This window comes from Delphinus delphis, chromosome 6 (assembly GCF_949987515.2).
Source record: "Delphinus delphis chromosome 6, mDelDel1.2, whole genome shotgun sequence".
NCBI classification, from domain to species: Eukaryota; Metazoa; Chordata; class Mammalia; order Artiodactyla; family Delphinidae; genus Delphinus; species Delphinus delphis.
Window position 1 is genome coordinate 67466366 of NC_082688.1, and position 20812 is coordinate 67487177.

General features: G+C 39.0%; 1 protein-coding gene across 1 annotated transcript in view; it reads left to right on the top strand.

Moving 5' to 3' along the window:
• Window positions 1–20812, top strand: part of ADAMTSL1 (ADAMTS like 1) — a 434468-nt gene that overhangs the window by 58966 nt on the left and 354690 nt on the right. Inside the window, exon 3 of the mRNA XM_060014779.2 lies at window positions 8496–8732. Coding sequence (XP_059870762.2) covers window positions 8709–8732 — 24 coding nt within the window. The 5' untranslated portion in view covers window positions 8496–8708. The remainder of the gene's footprint in view (window positions 1–8495; window positions 8733–20812) is intronic.

Below are 20812 nucleotides of genomic sequence, written 5' to 3' on the forward strand. Positions count from 1 at the left end.
CAAATATGTTAATTTGGGGAGGGAGAGAACATTGATTTTAGACAATAATAAAAAATAGTAAAAAGTCAGAAATGCTGATTTAAGAAAAGATACTGCTAAATTGGAGCTAATTCAGAGAAAGGGACTAAAAACAATAAAAGCCCTCAGGAAATGAATATTTTCAAAATGGAGAGAATTTTAAGAGTCTAATATGACAAACAACAACCAGTCCTACAAATCCCTCAAGGGAATTGGATTCCAAAAGTCTGCATTGTTCAAAGGAGAAAAAAGAACCACACTGAAATAAAAGCTACCCAAACGGGGTAGGAAAAAAACGAACTTTTAAAATGAAATGTTTTAAATGTTTTTACTTAGATCAGCTCTCAAATGCCCGGAGACATTAAAAACTAGCCAAGCAGAGCATTTGTTTTCAGATAACAAGCTCTAATCAAGTAAGTAGGGTGGGGTTAATGATTTATTGTGTGATATATTTTGAGTCTCTTATGTCTGGACCTGGATAAACACATTTGGACTGGTTTAGAGCTCTTTAATATACCTGTAACCAGCATTCACTTAGTGGGCCCAGAGTAGGGCACACCCAAAGCTTGAATAAACTTAAGCGTTCCGTATTATTTTACAGGGTCACAAATCTGTAAAGATGTTATTTTATAGGGCCCGACCCTGATCCACAGTAAGGCGTTAAAATGGTTAATGATTCATTTTCATAGGCACTTACTTTCCAGAAGTATTGATGGTTTGGAAGGAAAATAAAGAAAATCTGTAAATCTTTTATACCAGGAAAAAAAAGGAACAAAACAAAGGACTCTTAAATATGTCTTATATATTATGCATGAAAATATAGTGTCCCAAGAAAGTCTGTTGGTATTTTCAAATAGGAGGAAGAATGAGACAAGAGTGACCTTTACCTGCGGTGACACCACCTTCTTTCAAAATCGACCCCATTTTCTGTTCTCTGCACTGATAGTGGTGTGTTTGAGATTTAAATATTATGCTCTTGAAATATAATAGAATTGTCTCCATATAGACTGTCTAGACAGGGCAGGGACTATGTTTAATCTCAGTTTTCATAACAGCTAGCAGTCTTGCACAAATAAATGCTTTTGATGATGATGTTGATGTTAGTATAAGCAGGTGGCCAAAATGTGGGTATAAAGCTGGATACCTTAACATTAGTGCTTTATAGTGCATGAATATAACAGTGAATGTTATATAAAATTGACAACTGTCGATTTATGGAATAATAAATTATTTCAGCACATTTTATGTTTCTTACTATTGCCCTATTAAGTTTGTTTACATGCTGGAGGAAACATCAATCTGCCTATTCAGAAAGTAGGCAAGAATCCCTACTCAATTTCCCTAGTGTCTGAAATAAAAAGTATTCTTGTGAATCTGTATTTCAAAAAAAGAAGAAAAAATAGATATTTCATCAAGATTTTCTAAGATTCCTTGATTAGGAAACTATCAAGATTTAGATTCCCTACAAAATTTTAAGAATAGGAGTTTCTACAATGAAAGACATGACTTCTGTTTTATGTATTTGATGTGTTAGTCATTCATTCTCAAAAAAATTTCTTTTGTGTACTGGTATATAATAGCTTGCGAGCCAAACAGTCAAAGATCCCCATCCTCCTGGAGCTTATACTTTAGTGGAAGGACACAGACAAAAAAATAAGCATAATAAATAAGTAGATTATGCGGTGTACTTGAAGGTCATTAAGTGTGAAGGAAAAAAGGAAAAGTTGAGAGGATAAAAAGGAATCAGTAGTGGGAATTGCAATTTTGCATAGAAAAGTCAAGGTAGGTCTCATTGGGAAGGTGATATTTGAGCAAGACTTGATAGAGGTTGAGGTTAATTAGCCACCTGGAATCTGGGCAAAGAAAATTCTAGGCAGAAGGGATGGATAACGCATGTGTCCTAAAGTAAGTGTATTCCTGGAGTGTTCAAGGCGTAGTGGGAATCCGTGTGGCTGGAGCCAAGGGCATAAGGAAGACAGAAGGAGGTGATGGGGCCACATCCTGACCTCTCTCTGTGATGAGGGTTTTGGCTTTTAATCTGAGTGAAGTGAGGAGCCACGGCAGAGTTGCAGCTGAAATGTGACACAATCTGCTTTCTGCTTCAATAAGGTCACTCTGGCTGCTCTGACAGAAGTCTCTTGGAAAGCAAAGGTAGAAGGAAGATCAGTTAGGAGACTATTGTAATAATGCAGGCAAGACACGACGGTGGCTTGGCCGAGTTTGTGGTCAGATTCTGTATAATCTTATGTATAGAACCAGCATTTCCTGATGGATTGGATGTGAAAGTCAAGGATCATTCCAGGGCAGTGGTTGTCAAAGTGTGGTCACCAAACCAGCAATATCAGCATCACTGGGGAACCTGTTAAAAATGCCAGTTCCTTTGCCCCCCCCCCCCCCCCCCCCGCAAATCTACTGAATCAGAAACTCTGGAGTAGAGGTCCCCAAACTTTTTGGCACCAGGGACCAGTTTCGTGGAAGACGATTTTTCCATGGGGGTTGGGGGACAGAGGGATATGGTTCAGGATGTAATGCGAGTGATGGGGAATGGCAGATGAAGCTTCGCTCACTCACCCACTACTCACCTCCTGCCGTGCAGCACGTTTCCCCTGCTCTGGAGGATGGGGCCCTAATAATCTGGTATTTTGATCAAGCCCTCCGGGTGATTCTGATGCACACTCAAGTGTAAGAACCGCTGCTTTAAGATTTGGGGCCTGAAAAGGATGGAATTGGCATTGACTGGGATGGTAAAGCCTTCAGAAGAAACAAATTCTGGGGGGGAAAGAGGGGATTGGGAATTCAAGTTTGGACATTATGATTTGTGATATCTTAGACATCCAGATGGTGAGGAAGCAGTTGTATATATGAGACTGGAGTTCAGGAGAAGGGAGTCTGAGTTGGAAATAGAAATTGAAACATTAATTATGTTTCTGAGAATAAAATATCGTATTAGATTGGATTGCATCAGTGGATAATTACTGTTTAGTAGTCTCAGCTCAACTTCAAATAAAAGAGGCAGAAAGCCAAGTAGTAAAGCCAAAGTATATAAAAGAGGTGTCTACTCATGTGCTGAGATTTGAGAACTTTAGGGTGCATATTCTTCAGAGCTTCCATCTACTTACTGTGCAGGAATCTTTTATGGTAATCTTTTCCCATTTTCCCATCAGACCATTGAGGGTTCCTAATATTCTGAGGGTAAAACTTAGCACTAATAAAATTTTCTGAAGTCATCAAGTAGCTGATAAATTTCCATAGATGTTTTCATCATGGAGTCGCAATCTCAAATTTCTGGAGGATAGAATAGACACCTTATTAAGCAATTATAATTTTGTTTCCTTGCACAGTAATTTTTATGGAGGGTGAGTGATTAGGACAGGATGGAGGGGAGACACGGAATTTGGAGGAACAGTTACGAGATAGGGAAATGCAGTGAGAAGGATAGATTTCTTCAGTTACTACAGTCCAAGCGGTCACCTAAATATAATTTCCAGTATTTTCTTGATACTATCAGGTATTAATATTGACTTTATAAATAAGACCAAAGAATCAGAATATGGCATCTCTACCATGGCACTCACATAATAATTTCAATGAAACAGCAAAATTAGGAGAAAAGGCCAACCACCAAATACTTAAGGATAGAGGTAGAGCAGAAAGGTATCCCTCAGGGAGGAAAATGTCATCTTGAAAAAGAGAAAAAGTTACGTTTCTCCTGACCCTGAATCTATATTTTCTCAGAACCATTTTAAAAGCCGTTCTGATGCTACCACCCTTAGCTGCTGAGATTATCATCTTCTACGTTTCACCCAGTGAGTAAACTCTGGGAAGCTTGACCCTCTTTTGTCCCACAATGTAATCTGATCCACCTGTCATCGTCAGGGGACATCTGGGATCCATCTTATCTTTCCCACTGGCTAGTTAATTAACCAGAAAATGTTTTGAATTGGATTCATTTATGGCAGAACTCCATGGACTTTATGAATTATAATGGGAGTACATTAAAGGTCAGCTTTTAGTTTTGTGCTTTTAAAGAAGAAAACTCTGACACGGTTAGGATTGAGTGCTTTAAAATTGGAGAGAAAAAGTATTATATTGTATTCAATGGCTAACTGCAGTAATTCATGGGATCATCTGACTATGTTAAATAAAATATTTTTTTTTCAGAGTGAGGAAGCCCTAGCTCAGTAGCCTGACACAGAGTTGTCAATCGTCAGGCATTACAGTTAGTTGGAAATAGACAGAAGGCCAAGAAATGCATTCCTTTGCTCTCTCTTGCTCTGTTTCTACTGGACAGTGTTTCTGGCTGAAAGCTGGGGGTCTTTAGTCCAGAGCATCTTTCCCACACTATTATTTTTTGCCAGGTTCTTGGTGGGGGATGTGTCTAGTTCAGATAGCTATGAGAATTTTCAGCAATTTTATTTGTCTTCATCATTAGTACCTATGAGATATTTCAAAGATGATGCCCAGGATAGGATGTTAAATATTTTTCAAAGCAGTTAGGTTTATCAGTTTCTAAATCTAACTTTTAGGAGGATCAAGAACTATAGTGGGTTTCATGCATCAAATTATAATTCAAAACTAAAAACTCTGTACATGATGAATCTGTATACAAGTAAGGGTTATTGTCATTATTATTATGATACTTGTGGGACAAGAAACTATGATGACTTTGCTTGAGTTTCCACTCCTGCAGCTGGGTGATTCCAGATGCATCAGGAGTTCAGTGAGTGTCTTGAACTATGCTTGAGATGTTTTGGGTTCAACAAAAGAAGCGTTTGCCAAATCCTTCTTCCCTTAATTTTTAAACATGTGTATTTCAAGGGAAATTTGATTCATATGTTTCTGATTCATTTACACTTAAATCATGAAAATGTTATTTTGTAAGAGCGATTTGATGTCCAAGAAGCTTTCTGAACCTGTTTTATAAGCCTTCTTGAGTCGTTTTTCTTAAAACAGGAAGTTGCATTTTGCCAAGTACAAATAAACTCAAACATTAAGAAGGTTCAAGTTCAGTTTCTAACTCTGAACTCCAGGTTTTAAGTGCATTCTCAATTTAGCAAAATATATATTCCCACCCCTACAGAAGTAGGGGCAGGAGGAAAGACCATAGTGATAAAAGTGAGTAAAGGTGTTCGCAAGCATTATTATTCTCAGAGACATTTCTCCGGTTGTGAAAGTTTATAAAAACCTATAGCAGGTGTTCTCAGAGCTAGTAGATATAGGTGAATGGCAAACAGGAACATCTGTCTGCCTGTTGATTCTCTGTGATGTGTTTAGATATGTCTACTTTTTTGTCACTGAAAAGAAAACCAAAAAGTCTTAATAGTTTAGCTTCACTTTTTAGTAATTTTACTTTTGACTGACTTTCAGTCTTATTTATTTTAGTAAAGGTGGGAAGACTCAACACATTTTGTTGAACAGCGGGGACTCATAAGAGACTCTGTAGGAGTTTTATGTCTGTACTAAGATGATGTAACATCAATTTTAAAATGTAATCGACACTCCTTTCTTGCAATTGGATAAATACAGAAAAGTATCTCAGGTTCATACTCAGAGGTCTCTTAATTATATATTATCCTTCTTACTTAATGCAGAGGTGATTCAACCTGACCCTGAAATTCCCTTATAGCTGATTCACTTTTATTTATAGAAAAAGAAGGTAAAAGTAATTATGAGGGAAGTTTGGGACCATTCTAAACAGTTTGCTCTGTATTCTGCTCTATTGAGTCCACTTCAGTATTTCTTCTGTTCTACTGAGTAATCAGCTGACTCTTGGAATGACAGGTATTATGCAACTGAAAACACTTTATTTAAAACTTATTAATTAAACTATCAGTTCAACTGTGGAAGCCCCCATGCAGCAGCCACTAGGGAAACGTGTTAATCATATAAAGCTGGTTTTATTAAACTTGCTAAACAAGGGGAAGAAGCACCTTGACAGCCGGTAGTTTCTCAGATGGGGGAATTTAGGGAAGAAGACTCGTAGAGTTTGGGGCTGTAGTTAATCACAGGGTTATTTCAGGACAGAAGCTAGTAAATGAGGTCTAGTTGGAGAATGATAGGATTTGTAAACTGGGCAAGCTGTGGTCTTGCCTTTGGAACATAAGTTCATGAATAATTAATGTTAAGTTTGTTTGTGTTCTTATCTTGGAACACATCGTCTGAAAGGAGATGGGGTTAAACATTTGAGTTCAGATAGTTTGTGTTGCATCATACAATTTACCTGTTTTGTGATTTATAGCATAGGTTTGCAGATTGTGAGTTTTGTTTTATTTCTTACAACAAACAACTATCACAACGAAGTGTAACACACACTTATTGACTGGTTTAATGATCTTTAAATTTTTTTCAGACAGTATTCAAAATCACTTAAGCCTTGTTGGGTAGCCATGTATACTTTATTTATTTAAAGAATAAATAAAATTTATTCTTTTCCTTTAGTATTACATTTTATTCACTCTGAGAACACATATGATACTAACAATAAAATACCTTTCAGAATTTATATTGTTTTTTGTTTCTGTTTTTGTTTGTTGCGGTATGCGGGCCTCTCACCGTTGTGGCCTCTCCTGTTGCAGAGCACAGGCTCCGGACGGGCAGGCTCAGCGGCCATAGGCTCACGGGCCCAGCCGCTCTGCGGCGTGTGGGATCCTCCCGGACCGGGGCACGAACCCGCGTGCCCTGCACCGGCAGATGAACTCTCAACCACTGTGCCACCAGGGAAGCCCGAGAATTTATATTGTATTTTGAGCTAGTTTAATTTCAACTGAAATAAGTAATTGTTTACACCCATTTTGCCTAGGAAGAATTAATGCTTTCTGAAATATTAAAGGCTTATATGCTACTTAATAGTAACACTGAAATTTGAGGAAAGAGTCAGGATTTCATTTTATAAAATAGCATAATGTTATTCTCACAATGTTTATTTAAATGTAAATAGATTTTCAGAGGAAGAAACCTTGTAAAAGAGAACTCTTAAAAGTGATAATGTAGTAATCAGGAACTGCTAAAAGGCTACATGAAAATTCATTATTTAAGATAAAAAATTTTAATGAAAGTCTTCCCTGTCATTAATATCCATCCTTGTAGATGGATATTCTACAATCTTCCATAATAAATCCTAATCTGAATGCATGTACCATAAAATAGACCTACTTATCAAACAGCTTCTCCAAGGGATAGGTGATATTTGTCTTTTTAAAATTAAATCATAATTGTTTTCACTATAGTTTATCATTTATTAGATAATAGCCATGGTTAGTTATGGTTTTACATTTTAAAATTCCATTTATAAAATATACATGTAGGGCTTCCCTGGTGGCGCAGTGGTTCAGAGTCCGCCTGCCGATACAGGGGACACGGGTTCGTGCCCCGGTCCGGGAAGATCCCACATGCCGCGGAGCGGCTGGGCCCGTGAGCCATGGCCGCTGAGCCTGCGCGTCCGGAGCCTGTGCTCCGCAACGGGAGAGGCCACGGCAGCGAGAGGCCCGCGTACAGGAGAAAAAAAAAAACAAAACATATATATATATATACACACACACACACACACATGTAAAACATTCTTGTTTTCTGCTGGTCTCATACAGTGTGATTTCAAATTCAGAGACTTTCCTAATTCTCCAACAACACTTTCTCTTCACTGGCTTCATTAAATAATCACAATAATAGCTACCATGTACTGTCTTCCTTCTGCCAGTATATGGCCAACAAAAGCTCATGAAATTCTGACTATGACCTTGAGAGCTCAGTATTATCATTGCCTCTGTTCTAAACACAAGGAAACGTAGGCCCATGGAGACCCACCATATTGCATCCAACTCCCATCTGAGGAGGGAGTCCAGGACATTCAGCCATGCTGCCTGAAGCCAAAGAAATTCAGGTGTAAATGCTGTTTTCTCTCTTTTGGTCTCCCTGTTTAATTCTGGATATTGTGTAGCGTAAGTACACTGCTTTAGAAAAAAACTCACAAACAACCCCACAAAAAAATTTTGAACAAAATCATCATAACTTTTTGCTCCTAGTTGCTAAAATAACATTTTGTCATAGCTTTTGGTATCAGAACTGAAAATGACAGTGATACTTTTAACTAACCCTGTGACTATAGTCAGTTCTACTTAAATTACAAGGAAACAAAAATATTACAATGTGGAGGGACTCCATGGACAAATAAACATCTTTGAGAAAATATATTTCAGGGTGGTTACTTTCCCAACTAGTATCCATCAGATCTATTTCAAGCTGGTTTCTTTCCCATTTCACTTCTATCAGAAAATCTATTTCAAGGTGGTGACTTTTCTCAAATCTCTACCTCCTGAGGGCCAAATAATCATATAACCTTTCAGATGCTATGGGAGGGTCCATCTGTAACGACAGAACATTTGCTTTGTTTCCTAAGACCTGGAGCACATAGCTGCTCTAGTGTTCTGTTTGAGGCTGCTCTCCTAACCTGTGCTTCTCCCTTCCCTCTTTGTCTTCTCCAGGACTGCCCACCAGAAGCAGGTGATTTCCGAGCGCAGCAGTGCTCAGCTCATAACGATGTCAAGCACCACGGCCAGTTTTATGAATGGCTTCCTGTGTCTAACGACCCCGACAACCCATGTTCCCTCAAGTGCCAGGCCAAAGGAACAGCCCTGGTTGTTGAACTTGCACCTAAAGTCTTAGACGGGACTCGCTGCTACACAGAATCTTTGGATATGTGCATCAGCGGTTTGTGCCAAGTAAGTGCTGGCTTCTTTTCATTCTATTTTTCCAGAGGGTTTTGTGTCAGTAGCTTTTGCGTAGTCCTGCTATCTGAATCAGTGGTACTTTTTCTAGAGTTTACAAACGATGACCCATTTGAAAATTGAGGTTCAGCTTCAGTCAAAGCTACAAGAGCTGTATTATGTGTTAAGGAAACGTGGACTAGAGTTTCTTCTTCCTTTGAGTCTCACTTCAATATAGAAGAACCAAAATTCTTCAACATTGTGTATCACTTTTGTACTAGACTCTGAAATGACCTGTACCTTGGTTGTCCCTGAAATAATGTGGGATGTGTGTGTGTGTGTTTATCTGTATTCAGAGGCATCAACTTTCATTTACTTAGAGCTTCAGAATCGCTCAGGTGAGACTGGCTCTAAAATCAGCACGTACACTGTACGAGAACTTGTTGCTTCTCTATCGTGACTACAGTTATGCTGAAAATTTAGACAAATTGTAGGAAAAGGCATGGCAGTGTCAACTAGGTCGAATTCAGCCAGGTAAATCTTTAACAGGGAGCGCAAAGAGATTTGATTTCTGGCATCAATTTTTCAATGTCTACTTTAGGTGGGGAGTTAGTAAGGTGAGGGAGAGTTAATATGTTTGCCATCTTGAGTTCAAAGTCTAGGCTTTGGATTAGGATGACCAGCCTAGTTTTTGGAGCAAGCAGTTGCTACCGTTTCCTGTGTGCTATACTTGACGATTATACTTTTAAATTTCACGTAGTAGACAATTTGAGAATCTTTGCCTCTCCCAAGAAGACATTGGTTGAAATGTTTCTCTCTTCAGAATTTCTGATATCACAACTAGCCGTATAAGAATAAACCTAAAATGTCTTTCAGTAATTTGTTGTTTCAAATTCACATGTTTATTTAAAAGCTAAATCTGTTTTCAGATGTAAAAGGAATAGTTGTAGTGTGAATGACTACAAGAGGTATGAGACGTCCTACGAGGTTCTGTGTAGAAGAGAGAGAGACAGACATACTAAACCTTCATGAGGTCTAGAGTCATGAGACAAATAAGTTGTGACAAGTCCAAGCACTTCTTGGATAGGAGGACGGAGTGATGTTTACATATCAGTAACTATTTTACTATTTTAAAGCTAGGAAAGGCCTAAGAGGTGATCTAATCAACATCCTAAAAAGCAGTATATTTGAACCGTTTGTGATACTTGGTATTTGCTTCCTTCTCTAGAACTCTCAGTGGTGTTGAGATGTAATTATGGAATCTACAAAAGCTATGGGAATGACAGAGAATTGTAAAGCAAATATATACAGAAAGGGACTATGTTGTAGGGAATGGCAAATAAACATAATAATAATTTCTTAAGTATGTGTAGTGTTTGAACAAAGAAAGACAGGGGCTTCCCTGGTGGTGCAGTGGTTGAGAGTCCGCCTGCCGATGCAGGGGACACGGGTTTGTGCCCCAGTCCGGGAAGATCCCACATGCCGCGGAGCGGCTGGGCCCGTGAGCCATGGCTGCTGAGCCTGCGCGTCCGGAGCCTGTGCTCCGCAACGGGAGAGGCCACAACAGTGAGAGGCCCATGTACCACAAAAAAAAAAAAAAAAAAAAAAAAGACAGATTTCCATTTTGTAAATGAGAAAAAACCAGGGACCAGAAAAGTTGTGTGATTTTCTGAAAGTTATATGGTTGGTCATGGAAGAAATGGGATTAAATTTCAGGTTCCCTGATATCTAGTCCAGAGTCGTGGGTACTATATTATACTGATGAATGAACCAAAATAAACAAGATTGGCCTGCAAATTAGGTTTCATTTGTTTCTGCTGCATGGGAATTCAATGTGGCCTCTTTTTTTCCTAAACTAACCCCGCCAAATGGCTTCATGTAACTTGGCAACTGAAGCAAGAATAATCATGCCTCCTCAACTTAGATTCTTATAAGTGTGACCTGTTAGATTTGGGGACAAATGTAAATTAGAGAATATCTGAATAGAATGGTGACGTACATAGAAATTGTAATTAGTTATTATTCTTTTCTTCATTTATTTGTCTTGTTAGAGGCAATAGTAAGGTAAAGGGATGGAAGAGTTCAGATTGCATTTAGATTCTAACAAGTAGTTTGGCCAGAGAGCAGGATACCCCCCAGATACTCAGTAAGGAGAGAGAGAGGTATTTTGGGAGAAAATCATGGTGTCTTGAAATGGCAGACAAGACCATGATCAGCAGTGGGTGGCCAAGAAAGAGTTTTAGTGGAGAATAGACATAACCCTAGCTCTGCTTTAGAAAGATGAATATAGCTGCAGTTACAGGATGCTTGAAGTGGAGTGAAGACCACTTTCAGGACCCTGGAGGCGAAGAGACCAGCTGAAAAGGAGGCTCTTAGAGCAGCCAAAGTGAGGAGAAGTATGAACCTTGGGCCAGGCCAGTGACAGCGGGAACAGAAAGGAAACAATGTCTAAAACCAAGAAGGAGTTTTCATTTTAACTATAACCAGAGCAGGGGAATAGTTGTTAAAAAAAAAAAAAAATCAAATCACTCATGCTCAGGGAATCAAAAACTACCACTTAATATGAATTTGTAAGTGATATCATTTTTAGATCCTTGCTACCATTACCATAATGGCCTTTTTTTATGATTAAAAACTACTTGATGTTTAAAAAGGAGGGAAGGAGCTGAAAGAGAGCAATGTGAGAGAAAGACAGCAAGGTGAGAGAGGAATATGATAGAAGTTTTCCCAAATGGATAACAATACTAAAGGTTTACTTGGCTTTGCCAATAATACGTTTGACGTTATCAAAACAATTAAAAAATTTTTCTTATCCACAAAAAAATGATAGCGGAATAACGATGGAATACTTAAATGCAGTATATACTTTTTCAGAAGAACAAGAGTGAGGTTAGTCAACAAAAGAAAAGCACTCACTGCTACCCTGAAAGAGTGGACATACGTAAATTCCATCCTACTTAGAAAAAAGTTCCTTTATTTAGGTTGCATCTGTATATCGGTGATTAGCATTTGTGGTCTTTGGTAAGAAACATTAAGAAGTCATATGTTCATAATCTTAAAAACACTGTCAAAAATCTTAATGCTAGCTTAAATGTACAGTTTTTATAAAGAGCTTCTCCTGGCTTCCTGAAAAAAGTCATCTCCTCTGCCCCATTTTCCCTTCTCTTCCATTTCTACCCCATTTTGGGGGAATTCTCAGCTCTTTTACTGGCTTCATTGTTGTCTTATTATCACTTTTTGTTGGTAAGCTGCTTCAAATAATTTTGATGCTAGACAGATATAAATTATAAACTGTAGAGAAGCAAATGTCTAGCTTTGGATATAGTCTTACCTTGACAGAAAATGGCAGCGTAACTAAGAGATTTGTCATTTTTAAATACCAGTTATTTCAGTTATGCCTGATTAATACTCAACTAAAATCCACTTCCTCAAAACCATCTGAGGCTTTAACTCTTAAATAAAATTATGGAGACTTTGACTTTTAGAGTCAAAAGGTACCTTAGCAATTTACAAATATAACTATTTCACGGAGGAGGGAACTGGGACCTGCAGACAGTTCCAAAAGTCGTAAATGAGGGGGTTATCTGTCGTGAATTTGCTTCAGGAAAATTCTAGGATCATTGCTACTTATAAGAGATACCTTATTCGGTAATATTTGGCATTGTATTAAGCAGTATATTCACTGTAATAGTAGTAGTAATAATAATAATAAAATATCCTCCATTTTTTCGTAACTACCATATCTAGGCACTTTACGTATATTTTTTTAAATATTTACAACTCTGCATATTAGGTGGCATTATCCTCATTTCACAGATGAAGGACTGAGGCTCAGGTATATTATAGGACTCGCTCAGAAGTACCCAGCTCTGACTCCAAAGCCCTTATTCTTCCTGGTGAGGCTAGCTGGACAGAGGCAGTGTGATGTTGAGTACTGGTTCCCAAACTTGACTGCCCTCCAGAATCCCTTGGAGAGCTCTTAAAAGGTATGACCCTTAGGCCCATCCTCCAGAAATTCAGGTTTATCCATTTGATGTTTCTCAAACACTCTCCCTATGACCCTAGTGTTTGGCCAGATTTATGAACCACTCGCCAATTAGAAAGCAGATAGCATTTAAAGTCACAAGGTACAGATTACAATCTGGATTTTCTTTAATGATCTGTGTAATCTTGATCAAGTTGCTTACCCTTCCTAAATTCTATTTTTACTCTGCAAAATAAGATTATCTTGCAGACTGCGGAGCACCAAGTGAGATAATTCATTTGAAATGCTTAATAAACTGTCAAGTGCTGTGGAAAAGTAGAGTACCCTGAACATTTTGCAAAATATATTAATGTAGTGGTTCCCTGTGTGGAACTTCATAACGCTGTAACAGTTCAAAAAAGTTTATAGAATGAGATAAAGCAACCTACTTCTTATTCTGCTAAGAAGAAAAGGAGACCTTCTATCATGTACTTTCACCATCGTTTCATAAATGAAGTTTTAATAACAAGAAAGCAACAAGAACCTGATTTCAGAATGAAGGACAAACCTTTAAATTGAATATTGTTTGCCTTATGAGAAAGTTACTACCCTGTACTTATTTTTCATTCTTTCTCCAGAGCACAGAAATTGTTACTAAGAGTGAAAGCACTACCTTTGAGATCATCTAGTCCAGCCCTGAGAAATATTGCTGTGCTAGGTTATGCGATTTTCCCAGGATCTTCCAGCTAGTTAATGGCAGACTAGAGGTCAGAGAATGTCACTGTTTATCAGCATTTTTTTAACTATGCCCCCTGTGTTATTTCTTCAGCCTCTCCCACAGGCCAAAACCGTGTCCAGCTTTAATTCTGTCATTTACACATGGAGACAATAGGTTTAGTGAATGTCTTTTCAAACCACATCCTCCCCTTGACATCCCCACTAGAATCTGAGCATTGTCCCCAAGAGGTAGCTGTGTTGATGTGTCTCCCCACCTTACATCTCAGACTGAGAGACACTGGGATTTTTATTTGCTCTAGATCATTCTAGATGAAGTTGGGCATAAAGCAGAGCCAGGAAGGCAATTTGTCATCCATGAAGAGTTAAGAGCGAATGCTCTGGAGTCATAATGCCTGGGTTTGAATCTAAGCTCCGCCACTCATTAATGTATGACTTTGAGCGAGTTCTTGAGGCTCAGTTTCCTTATCTGCAAAATGAGGATAATATCTGGAACTACCCGATAGGATTGCCGTGAGGGTTAAGTGATCAACTGCATTGAAGTGCTTACTATGAGCTTGATCGGTACTAGCTTGTGGTAGGAGCAGTCCTCAAATTATTTCTTTGACTTTTCCCTCTTTATGGCCTTTTTTGAACACATGGTTTAAGGTGGTTATACGTGCTAAAGGGGATCCTGACTTGCCAGCGAATGAACAGACCTTCTGTTAATTTCCTATTGCACCGTTCTTTGCTAATAGCTCCATGCTGCACCATTATCAACTCCTGATCCAGGGCAGTGAATTGCGTCCTGTACAGAGTTAATGAGCCATTGCAAATAGGATCAGCTCTATTAGTGCCGCTGTTACTCATTTATTTTCATTATCCAAATTACCCCATTTATATTTGTTATGAAGCACAAAGCCTGTTTCTGTTTTAAATATAAAAAAAGAGTAGCATAAATTTACAGATAGAACATGTGCTGCTGTTAAAAATAATTTTGAGGTTATTTTGAAGTCAAATACAGAAAAGTGTGTTTTATTTTCTTAATTAATGAAATTCATCGGTTGTTACCTAACATACCTACATCAAAAGACAAAGTGCAATTATAAGCCGGCTCTTTTCTAATGAATCTGCATATTTATAGTACTGCACAGTGCTGTGTCAGAAAACAAGGCGTTTCGAAAATGAAAAGGTGAATTCCTTTCCAGTAATGCCTTATATAATGTTGCTGTAAAATGAATAATACAATAAAGAAATAAGCAATAAATTGGATCATGGAGTTTTGAGGTTTATACTGTGGTGACACTAAAATGAACCACAGCTCTAACAAAGAAGTTCTTTACGTTTTTAATAATTCCTACGGTGAGTAGTTTGAAATGAATTGAATGGAATGCTTATTTCTCCATCTCTGTCTGTGACCTAAGTCACTACTATCAAATGTCTACCGGGTATTCTAAAGGTAGTGATGTCAGAAACATGGACTTGGCGGTTTTTCCCTCTGTGTTTTGTACTCTAATTCCACGTGGAAGCGTGGCGTTGCTTCAGAGATTTAATGCATCATCTTTCTTTTTCTGCCCTTTGCGTGACACAGTAAAGATGAAATGAACTGCTTTACTGCCTACTAGTTGAATTTTAACAAATTACTTAGTTTCTGAACATTGTTTATCTGTTCTCCCGATAATCTGGTGGGTACTGAGCTCACAGAGTTAAATATCATCCCTCAGGAATGGTACCTTTGTAGGGCTATTGTGAAAAATTCAGTTTGTTCGTGTGTTTAATATTTACTTAAGAATTAGCAGCATGCTAGATCCTGGAAATACATGAATGGACAGGAAAAAAACACAGTCCCTGCCCTCCCTGAACTGACACTCTAAGGGGAGATGAGCCAAGTGTAAAGGAAAGTATACTATTACCCCTATACTGTATTCACCTAACTGTGAACAGGAGTTTACAGTGAAAACAAGAGTTTCCTTTCTAAAATACAGATCTGACTTTATTTCTTATCTGCTTGAATCATTTCAATTGCATTCTATCACCATCAGGATAAAGAAAGCCCAAATTTCTTTACATGGTAGCTTTCTTTACTGGGTGGCTTGAAACAAGAGAAAGTTATTCTCCCACAATTCTAGAGACTAAAAGTCCAAAATCAATGTATCATCAGAGTGATGCTTCCTCTGAGGCTCTGAGTGTAATCTCTCTTTGCCTCTTCATAACTTCTAGTGGTGGCTGTCAATCTATGCCTACATCTTCACGTGGCCTCCTCCCCTCTGGGTCTGTGTATGTCTCTGTCTTTACATGGCATTTTTCTCCCGACGTCCCTGTTTTCTCTTCTTATAAGGACACCAGTGATATTGGCTTCTGGCCAGTTCTAATTGAGTATGACCTCATCTTTTTTTTTTTAATTTATTTATTTTTGGCTGCATTGGGTCCTCATTGCTACCCACAGGCTTTCTTGAGTTGCGTCGAGCAGGAGCTACTCTTCGTCGTAGTGTGTGGGCTTCTCATTGTGGTGGCTTCTCTTGTTGCAGAGCACAGGCTCTAGGAGCACAGACTTCAGTAGTTGTGACACGCGGGCTCAGTAGTTGTGGCTGTAGAGCACAGACTCAGTAGTTGTGGTGCATGGGCTTAGCTGCTCCGTGGCATGTGGGATATTCCCGAACCAGGACTCGAATCTGCCTGCCAATGCTCGTGTCCCCTGCATTTGGCAGGCAGATTCTTAACCACTGTGCCACCAGGGAAGCCCGAGTATGACCTCATCTTAACTTGATTATATCTGCAAAGATCTATTTCCAAATAAGATCACACTCACAGGCACTGGGGGTTATAACTTCAACATATCTTTTTTGGGGGACACACTGCAACCCACAGTAGCACACATCCCAGTTTATTTGTACATAGTACATTTTCATATATGCATATACATACATGTACATATATACATATAATTTTGAATAGTTTGTAGGAGCCAGAGTGGGAGAAATTTAGACTGTCATAAGTAGAAGGAATATCTGACCAAACATGGAATCAAGAAATGCTCAGAGGAAGAGATAGCTGGAAAGACCTAACTAGTGCCTAGAATTGAAGGAGAGTGAAGAAATAAAGGGCTAGAGAGGGTGTCAGGACCTGTGTCGTGAGGAGCTACGTAAGCTATATTAAGAAGCTTGGGGTTTGTAATATTGAGAGACAAAGAGTGCCAGTGAAGTAATTCAAGCAGATGCCAGATAAAGTGAGACATGTATTTTAGGAAGAGTGCTCTATCTGCATTGAGGGCAATGGATTAGAAAGGACCCAAAATTGGTAGTGGGAATAAAAGGGGCGATTTCAGAACAAATCAGGAGATAGAGTCCCTGGACTTGGCGACTGATGAAATATAATAGGAGAGAAAAATTGAGAGTTGAAGACAGTGCTCTGGTTTCTAGTTTGAGCAAAGCATGTTGCTGCTGTTCACTGGGGTGTAGAACATAAGAGAAGGGCCAGGCGTTGGTTTGGGGCAGTACGAGGGAGGAGGCGATACTGTATGTATAGCACACTGTCTGCCATGTGATTGGCACTCAGTGAATTCATATCCTTTCTTCCTCCCTCTTACGTCTTCTTAAGTGAATGGTGTGATTCCATCAAGTTGGTATGGTCACTGTCCTGTTTATGTATGATTAAAAATTTATCAGGTTAACCTTTTCTGTGATCACATGCTAGTTAGTTAACAAGTCAACTTAAGCATTTGTCACTTTTAGGAAAAACTGAAGTCAGATGACTGTAGTTCCTTAAGGTATCCTCTCTATTTGAATAGCTAAGAGATAGAGAAAGTGACACTCCGGAGGGATTCATTCATCTCAAACTATCTCCTTCCTGCCACCCCAGTTGGGTCCTTTATTTATTCATGTATCATCTCTGCTCATGGAAAGAATTTCTTTGCCATATGAGAATTTTTTTCACCTTGATATTCAATTTGTGGGACAGAAACCCTTCTTTTGAAAAATTTTATAATAACTTTATTTTTTGTGCTCTTTTGTTGTTTTTTAAATAAGCACTTTTACAGGTTTATTGTTTAACATACGTCACACACACAAACACACAGATACATAAACGCTTCTTTCTACAGCTTTCACAGAAAACCTTTTTGAAAGTTATATCTATTTAATTTTTCCTTTGAAATTCAGTGTGCACTGGGAAAGACAAAATCACGGATTTTGTTTTCCCAAAGAGATTCAGTGAAGTAGATGAAGGCAGTGTGAATCTAATTTAGAAAAAACTTTCAAATGCTGTTATTTTTCGTGCTGTATAGTTTGCAGAGTGCACCACGCATATCACCATGTGCTTCTCGTACCAATTTTGGGGAATAGCTTTATTATTTCCATCTTATAAATGAGGAGATTTAGACTCATAGAAGGTCATGCAACTAGAAAAAGGCAAAGCTACGATTCGAATCCTATTATTTCTATTATATGTCACCTTTCCTCTGAGAAGATATTTTAAGAACGAAGCAGAGTACCAGTAAGCACACATCTTTGTTAATAGGGGTATGAGCGTGTGTAGCTGAGTCAGGGACCTCTGGCCTCAGAATTCTGTGTTCTGTTCAATGAAAGTTGCACCAAGATCTGGCAGCTTTCTTGATTCATCCTATGATGCTTTGTCTCATGAATGAGTCTTTGGGACACTTGTTTGTAGAAATAATGAAGATGGTAAATTTTACCAAATTATCTTTAATATTGTCTCAGCACTGTTAGTAACTAAAACGTTTGGATTTCCCCAAATTACCCTCACTTCTTCTACTAACTTCAAGTTCAGGGCTCCTCAAGACAACTCTCAGGTTTGATAATTCACTAGGACAGAGAGAACTCACTGAAAGCTGAGTGGTACTGTTGTACTCAGTTACAGTTTATTACAGCCAAAGGATACTGATTAAAATCAGCCAGGGAAAGAGGTACATACAGCACGGTTCAGAAGAGTTCAAGTGCAGACCTTCCAGTTGTCCTCTCCTGGAAGAGTGGTGTGGATAGCACCTACCTCTCCCAGCAATAGTGTGTGACAATATGTACGGAACCCGGAAAACTCACCCAAGCCTTGGTATCCACAGTTTTTATTGAGGCTCCATCACATAGACTTGGTTGAGCACCCGCATGGCTGACCTTCATCTCTAGCCCCTCCAGAGGCTGAGCTGATACCATGAGGCCCAAAGCCCTCATCGTAAATCACATTGTTAACCTGGACTCTCTGGCATGGCCCAAGGCCCCAGACAAGCAAAGATACTCTCACTGGTCAGTGACAAGAGTTTAGAAATTGCCTCCCAGGAACCAAGGGCAAAGGCCAGACCTCTCCTTGAGCAAAGTATATCCCTTACCACACAGTACCTTTTTGAAGCTATTTATTCATTCAGTTAATATTTAATGCTTACTATTGGGCATTAGGCTATCCCCTGGGGTATGTAGCAGTGAATAGGACTCAAGCCCTCCCCTCAAGGAGTCCATAGCCTCAGTTTTAGTAGCTAAAGAAAAAATAGTGCCCAATTTTTCCCTCATTTACTGTCTCTAACTTTGGAGAATCACCTTATTACCTATGAGAAGATTCCATGAGAGTTATAACAACATTCACACCAACTAGCCGTTCTTTTTGTGTGGGTATGACTCTTGACTCTTGTTGCAGAAAGGTGCAGCTGCTTTGGAAGACAGCCTGGCAGCTCCTCAAAATGTTAAACATAGAGTTATTGTGTGAACCAGCAATTCCACTCCTAGGTGTATACCTAAGAGAAAAGAAAGCATATGTCCACCAAAAAAACTGTAGTCAGATGTTTATAGCAGCAGTATTCATAATAGCCAAAAAGCAGAAACAACCCAAATGTGGATCAACTAATGAATGGATAAATGAAATGCGGTCTAATCATACTATGGAATATTATTCCACAATAAAAACGAATGAAATACTGATACATGCTATAACATAAATGAACCTGCAGAACATTATGCTAAGTGAGATGAGCCAGTCACGAAAGGTTACATGTTCTATAATTCCGTTTATATGAAATGTCCGGGATAGGCAAATCTGTAGAAACAAAAAGTGAATTAGTGGTCGCCTAGAGCTGGGGCTTGGAGTAGAATGGGGTGGGAGGGTGACTGCTGACGGGCACGGGGTTTCTTTTGGGAGTGATGAAAACATGCTAAACAGATTTTGGTGATGTTTTCACAATTCTGTGAACATATTAAAACCATTGAATTCTGTACTTCAAACGGGTGAATTTTAGGGTATGTGAATTATCTCTCAAAAAAAAAGGTGTTTTTAAAATGTAGTGTAAAGATTCAAAAGTCTGTACACTAAATCTAAAGGTTGTGTTAGCTGTGAGTGACCTGATCTCACCCTTTGACACAGTTAATATGACTAAGTGGGTGTCGCCTTCATTATGGTTGCAAGAAGTCATTTAGAGCCGTAAGTATTTCTACACATTAAAAGTGATTTGGAAACCAACACATCGTTAATATGTTACAGTGAATGGATAGTGATATCAAGCAGAAAGTTGAACATCTTTCAACTTTGGGGGGGTGCGCGGAATAAGTTTGGATTGAGAAGATCTTTAGTAAATTCTCAATAAAGCATTATGCATTTAGCTACACTATAGATTAACTCTGGTACTTCATTCATTGAGTGACTTCAGAGAAGACAGTTTGAAACTGAAAAGGGAATTTGACATCTTGCAGTTGAATCATTCCATTTTACGTTTGAGATCCAGATAAGTTCAGTTTTTGAAATAGTACCGCCATGTGGTCTGGAGTTAGGCTCTCTGGGGATATGAAAGTACATGTCATCATCCCCGTCTTCAAGCAGCTCCCAGTCTGTGGGTGACGTGGCTTAAACCCAAATAACGATAATCAGCAGCGTGAGATGGGAGGAAGAGCTTCAGTTTGGGACTGGGGCAGATCCAAGTTTGAAGTCTGACTTCCAAATTTCCTTTCTGTGTGATCATGGGCTAATTCAGTAGGTTAATTAAACCTCATTTCTCATCAAAAATAGAGGTAACGATACCTCATATTAGTAATAATAATGAGCTAATTTTTATTGAGCACTGGCACTCTGACATACACTGTGCTGTGTTAGCATTTAACGTGTTATCCCCTTTAATCCTTATGTGAACCGACACGTGGTTATGTTTTAACCTTTTTTTTTTTTTTTTCCTGCGGTACGCGGGCCTCTCACTGCTGTGGCCTCTCCCGTTGCAGAGCACAGGCTCCGGACGCGCAGGCTCAGCGGCCATGGCTCACGGGCCCAGCCGCTCCGCGGCATGTGGGATCTTCCCGGACCGGGGCACGAACCCGTGTCCCCTGCATCGGCAGGCGGACTCTCAACCACTGCGCCACCAGGGAAGCCCTAACCATTTTTATAGTGGAGGGAAATGATGCTTAGAGAGATTAAGTACTGTTGATTCATTCAT